Below are 6944 nucleotides of genomic sequence, written 5' to 3' on the forward strand. Positions count from 1 at the left end.
TTAACAAACATAAGTCGAAAAGTTGAAATGAACAATATTCAATATTCAGTTATAAATATTTACGCCCTAAATAATCAAAATGATCGAAAAAAGTTTTTTTGAAAAAATAAAATAATGGATTCGAAAATTCCCTATAAATAGTGAAAATATCTTTATAGCAGGAAATTTTATTCGCAACATAGGAAAAAAAATCAATGACGATCAAAGTATAAAGACGTTTAAAAGAATACTTACAGGTAACAGTACTGGAACATGGTCTAACCTGAGACCAGGGGATATAGGATACACCTGGTGTAATGGGGAAAACGTACCCAAAAGCCGCATCGACTATGCTCTTGTCTCAGATTCCTATGCATATCAAGTAAAAAACATTGCACTCCGAGATATACCTGGCACGCACTCAGGGGGAACGAGAATGTCTGACCATAAATGTATTAAAGTAACTTTTGATATCAATTCTAACCAAAGAGGACCCGGGTATTGGAAATTGAACACCTCTATTCTAAATTGATTTTCAGTTTTATCTGGAATAAAAAGGATCGAATAAAACGCAAAACACTTATCGGAGATGTAAAATACGGCGGAATAGGAATAGTAGATATAAAATCAAAAATCAAAGCTATTAAATTATCTTGGATGTCTTATGTATTAAACGGTGAAAATAACTTGCTTAATTTTCTGGAAAATTTCAAATTGAAAGATGATGATATACTTATTACACGCAAATAAAATAGATCTGCAAAACCACTTTCTCCAAAAAAAAGCTACCAATATTTAACAGAGAGATATTTGAAGCATTTAGTTATTACAAAACCACTATAGAAGCAAATGCTATGTCAACCCCGAATTTTTACAACAGCATATTTGGGGCAATAAAATTTTCATGTTTAAAAACAAAACACTTTATTTTCAAAACTGGTTTAATAAAGATATGAAATATGTAAAAGATATCGTTGACGAAAGATGGCTAAAACTACTGGAATTCTTTTCGAATATATTAACCCAAAAGAGCAATTTAATTTGTGAATATTTTATAATGAAAACCATATTTCATAATTTAAAAAAACCAGTTTGACCTAAGGCTGGCTAAACACACGACTGTTATTCATAGGACGCAGTTCCTATTTCATGGGAACATACATGAATCGATAGGTGATTAAAAAATGTAAATTTTACGATAAGATTTTTAGAGATCACAAATTTAAAAAGCCATACTATATCAAGAAAATACTTAAGGAATTTAAGGGGGATGTCTACACCAAATAAGTGTAGGAGATTTTTGTTGCATGCATTTTTACTAATAATAGGCACAATTTTCAACAATAACAGACCTCAAAGTACAATACTGTATTTTTTATAGAATTTTTAAAATATCAGTCCGCTTCCAGATAACCCCTTATACGTCGAATTTTTAAACATTTCTGTTTTAAAACTCTAATGAAAGTGGAATGTTTTAAAGTTTGAAAATGAAAAACAAAATAATCATGAATGAAGTTTGTATGATTTTTATTGGAATCCACATAAATATGAAACTAAAATATTTAAAAATTCTTTTAAGGCAAACTGCTGGTTGAAATCCCACAGAAATATGAAAATAGAAACAATATTCGTTGGTTAATGAGATGAAAGAAAGAAATTAAATAAAAGTGAAAAATTAAAAGAAATACTGAATTACTGCAAAAATCTTAGTTTGAAAGATCCTGTTTAAGAGTTGTCTTTCTTGATTTTACTTGGTCTCAAATATCTTGGGACCTATTCTCTAATTAAAAAAAATCACGAAGAAATTTTTTTAAAAAGGTACAAGTATATGCTGAAATGTAGGAATAAAGTTAGTAGTGCTTATGATAATGTTTGAATCTGAAAAATTATATTTTTAATGAATGCATTATATTTATATTTAACTCTTTAAAACAAAATGTAGGTAGTTACATTGCCTTTTACTTATTTTTTATATACAATACAAATTATAAACAACCATATGAATATTTATACGTACATTAGATGTCCATATTGATACACATGTACGTGTGGTAATTCAAAAAATGCTCTTTTTCAAGATTCTGTCGTTCCCTCATTTAGCTTGCAAATCCGGGCTTTCACTGCTATTGCTACCTACATGTAACTATATCTATTTTAATTAAAATACATCAGTTAAGTGTCAAACTTTTAATGCAAGTCTTATACTGCACATGTTTTAAATTTGGGAAGTTGGTATCAAAATCAATTAATACAAAAGATGGTACTACGGAACTTAAGTTTAAAGTAATCATGGATATATGGTTCAAGTGAAAATATTACATCTGCTCACCTTTATCGATAATCCGTCACATATTTATGATCGTCTGTTGCAGATGACATGACAAATATGTATTGCCAATAGCAAGGAAACGGTATATTATTTCGATTTCACGTTTTCTGTACATAACAGCTGATAATCAATGTTACTTGAAAGCTTAAATAACGAAGAAAATTGACATATTTTCGAAGCGTTTTGGTGATTTCATTCTTATCTCATCTCGTCGTTAGAAGAGTTCAATTGAACGGTGTATAGCTATTTTGTACCACGACATAATGCTATCAACCCGGAACAAAATGGCGTTTCAAACAGATGTCAGACATATTATGACGATGTAGCCTTCCACCTTAATATTGAAGGATCAGAATGGATAAAAAAAAATCTAAACAAAGTCGTTACAAGGTTTTACAAACAAATCGCAGATTTTAACTATAAACTAATAAACAACAAACTTTTATGTAGAGACCATCTCAGTAGATGGAAAAATGATTCTAGTACATGCTTGTATTGTAAGCACCCTAATGAAACAATTATACATTTACTATATGATTGTATGAATGTTAAAAAAATATGGAATAGTGTTAGCATTATCTTACATTTTGTTGTTTCATGGAAACATGTAACTGTTGGATTATATAAAGAAATCAATAACAAGTTATCATTTATAACAATGTTATATCGTATGTAGCGCTTAGAATTTATAAATACAAGATGTGGTGTAGAATAAAAAAATGATATTGAAAAACCAGAAGACATAATTTTGCACGTGAAAACGTCCACAAAAATGTTTTACTAAGCCCTGAAAAAATCAAAATATAGTAATTTTAACATAGATATGTTTAGGCTTTTATTTGAGAAGCTGTAATTTTATTTCTGAATTATGATTAACAATGCATCACAAAACTGATATGGGCTTACGTTGAATATACATCTTCTGGATGTCTAGTCTTTATGTAACTTCTTCTTTTCTTTTGCATATATTTTCAAATTATAAATTGAATTCATAATCCACGCTACTGGAGGGTTTCTGTCTCTCCAGTGGAGCTGCTATTGGGGAAATCGAGGACTCTGTAGGATATGTGATGATATCCCCTGTGGCAGCTAAGAGAGATTTTTCAAATATATGTATATGACTATATGAACGTCACTATTTGATTCAAGGACGAAAATTATCCATCATAATATATTTGTTTAAATGAGATAGTCTTTTCGGATATATGCGTATACTTTTATATTTTCTATAATATGTATTTCAAATATACTTAAAATGTCATACATACATTATATATCTTTCTTTTTGTTCTAAAAAAATATTGTAATTGATGCTTTACAGCCAGTGATTTTATGAATATACAAAGAGCAGTGTGTGTGTCATACAGATGCTGCATCAAATCCCCCCGAACTCAGATCTTTAAGAGAAACCGGCCTTTTTATGTAAACACAACCATATGCATAGAAGATAATTATATCATGCAATTAATGCTGGAAATAAAATAAAGTAACATTTTAATGTTGATGGATATATAAAAAAAGATAGGTAAAGTTATCTACCAGTAATTGGCTACTAGTAATTGGCCACTCGAAGTAAGTAAGGAGAAATCATGCATAAGCTTACTTCTTTCATTGATTCATAAGTTTTACAAATGCTTCTTAAACTTATTTGAAATGTTTATTTTGAAAAGGATACTGCGGTTGAAACAAACTTTTGATAAATGTTTCTTCCGGCTGCCTCTGGTGATACTGTAATTACATGATACTTAGTCATGACCCATAGTGGTGTCTGGAAGTTGAAATGTATTTCTATTTTTGTGATCGGCTTTGGCCGATCACTGTTGTGTCCATATGAGGCATCCGGCAAATGCTTCTACGTGCGCACACATTCCGCTTGCATAAGTAGTTCTTATAAAAACTTGAAGTTTGGTTTAGTATTTATATAACATTTTACTCAGTTTTATTTCAATTCATTTACCTTAAGAGATGCAAACATACATAAAATACAGTTCGACCTAATGCAGTTGATCTTGATGAACTGACCTCAATCATAAGAAGATGCTCCATGAACTGAGCTCGGTCTATTGATGTTGCATAATAGTAGCTAGGAAGACGGCTTGATTTATAAACAAGGTTACATTATATGGCATTCAATGTTTTTCAGTCGCATTAAATTATTTTAATACAACTCTTTCTTTGTATACGTGTTAATGCTCTTTGAAGAGCCCTACTTAGTATTCTGAAGAAGAAGAAGAAGAAGAAGAAGAAGAAGAAGAAGAAGAAGAAGATACATTAACATCTAATAATTACATTAGAGATATAAAACTAGACAAGGAGTTTACGAACGGCTTTCCCCAAATTTATTTCAAAATTAAATTTGCGGACGGTTTATAATGATGAAATTATGGTGTACAGATTCAAAATATTATATATTTTGTAAAAATACAGTACTTTTAAATTATTTTACATCAAACTGATCATGTTGATTCCTTCTGGCTATCAATAAATCATTCCTTTAAAAGGAATACTTGTTTTAAATTTAATATTGTTGTAGGCGGTGCTTGGCGCTTGTAAAGTTCTCATTTTAGAGAAAACAAAAATTTGTTGTGAGACACACGAATGTGTAACCGTACCGTCTCTTAATACAATTGATCATGAACAAAACAACGTTATCAAACATTATCTACTGCTGTGTTCATCGTGCTTTAAATTTCTTATCAATGTATTATTACACTAAACTATACCTTTAAAATCGGACTCGAAGTAGTGTTTTGTTTACACGTTTATTTTCGGTTTAATCAATCAAATTTACAGGACATAAAACAGATCTCGTACATTGAGACCCAACTGAACCGAATGGCGACTTGTGAAGCTTTGATAGACGCTGTGGATTTGACTTTGTGTTCCATATGTCTGGAGAAGTTGAAGTCCCCACGACTGTTGCCGTGTTCTCATTCTTTTTGTCAGCACTGTCTGTGTGCACATATTGTGTCAACGTGTGAACAAAAAGATGTTCCATTGGGATTCCCTTGTCCTCTCTGTCGAGAGTTCATTCCGTCACCAGGAAACCCAGAAGAAACCATTAAATGGGCAGAAAAGTTCCCCATCAACGACGCCATGGTTCTATTGATGAATGAGTCTCGTGACGTCAAAGTCTGTTGGCCATGTAAAAGAGGAAACGAGGAAGAAGAAGCTATCGAATTTTGTTTAACTTGTAAGGAGCCCTTATGCAAAATGTGCTCGAAGTGTCATAGAAAAAGCTTAATTAGTATGAATCACAAAATGTGCTTGCTCTCTGAAATAGGATCTTGCAGTTTTGACTCGGGGCATACTAGAAATACTGTAAGTTGTGAAAAACACAACGAAAAACAAATTGAATTGTATTGTTATAACCATAAGACCCCGTGTTGTACTCTTTGTTTTACAGAGGATCACAAATCTTGTTTCAATATATTAGCGGTGGAAAAAGTTGTCAAGAATATGCAGAGGTTAGGGCAAATGAAATCTTTAGAGAAAGAAATTGAGAAAATGAAAGTAGATTTAGAGATTGCAAAACAGTCGCAGAAAGACAATCTTGGAGCGTTAGAGGATGATTCTGATGTGTTTACCAAAGAAGCAGAAGAGCTTCATCAAAAGGTTTCGTCACACGTCAACAAATTATTTGAGGAACACTTTACAGAAATAGCAAAGAACACAAAGGAAGCAAAACGAAAGTTGGAGAAAAACACAATCGCGAAATCTGACCGGCTTGATTTCCTACAATACTTGCTAAGGCTCTTAAAGTCTGCAAATGGGACATCAGACTCCGAAGAGACTAGACTAAATTATATATCGACTTTACATAAAGTGAAAGAGAATCTTGGAAAACTATCAGAATATCCATTGAGTAAGTTCAAGGTCAACTTAAAATCAGATATTCATAACAGTTTCAAAAAGACATTGGAATTCACTAGAATTGCAAATATATCTGTGACTGAAAATTCTGCCCTTTTGCCTACAAAAGTAGATATTATAAAGGCAGAATTCTCACATCTGGGGAAATACCAAAATGTGATGGCTAGGTTGAAGGGATGTACAGTGTTGCCATCAGGAAAATTGTTGTGTGTGGATAACATAAGTTCAAATTGCATGCTCTTTACTGTGAAGAACCAGGTTATTGGTCAGCCTACTTCAGCATTTCAAGTGGACCCGAATCCTTGGGATATCCTGTTGGATGATGGAATTCTATATATCTCACATGACAACAAAGATACTTTTCGTATTCTGCGGTTTTCGGCAGAAAACTTCAAAGCTTTGGATCCCCTTCCTATGGATACAGGTAAAAGTTGCAGTGGCCTGGCTATCATTGGAGATGTACTGTTTGTTGTGTCTGATGACCGTTTCATTCTGAAAATGAATAAAAACGGACGAGGAAGCTCTGAAATGATTTACGAAACAGAGACGAGAGATTTACGATTTCTAACTAGCGTGGCTGATGGAATGCTGTTGTGTAGTAATTTTACTGATCACTCCGTAATAGCTCTGGATGATCTCGGCGATGAAATCTGGACTTACAAGCATAATGAACTAAAGGGATCATATGGATTAGATAAGGATCCCCAAAATTACATCTATGTCGCTGGGATGAAAAGCAACAACATCCATATATTGTCTGTGG

The 6944-nt window shown here is 32.2% G+C and overlaps 1 protein-coding gene across 1 annotated transcript; it reads left to right on the plus strand.

The window, feature by feature from the left end:
- The first annotated feature begins 5143 nt into the window (after nucleotides 1-5143).
- On the plus strand, nucleotides 5144-6504 carry LOC128191415 (tripartite motif-containing protein 5-like). The gene is made up of 3 exons (XM_052863471.1): nucleotides 5144-5429; nucleotides 5715-6173; nucleotides 6434-6504. The coding sequence occupies exons 1-3, from the start codon at nucleotides 5144-5146 to the stop codon at nucleotides 6502-6504; spliced, it is 816 nt and encodes a 271-aa protein (XP_052719431.1).
- Nucleotides 6505-6944: the final 440 nt, after the last annotated feature.

Source organism: Crassostrea angulata, chromosome 7, assembly GCF_025612915.1.
Source record: "Crassostrea angulata isolate pt1a10 chromosome 7, ASM2561291v2, whole genome shotgun sequence".
NCBI classification, from domain to species: Eukaryota; Metazoa; Mollusca; class Bivalvia; order Ostreida; family Ostreidae; genus Magallana; species Magallana angulata.

Bases quoted from the DNA above. Each gene is read 5' to 3' on its own strand.
- LOC128191415 (XM_052863471.1), top strand. From the start codon at position 5,144: ATGGCGACTTGTGAAGCTTTGATAGACGCTGTGGATTTGACTTTGTGT. The intron at 5,430-5,714 runs GTGACGTCAAAG...TTTGTTTTACAG, and splicing joins TCTATTGATGAATGAGTCTC to AGGATCACAAATCTTGTTTC. The intron at 6,174-6,433 runs GTAAGTTCAAGG...TTTACTGTGAAG, and splicing joins ACTATCAGAATATCCATTGA to AACCAGGTTATTGGTCAGCC.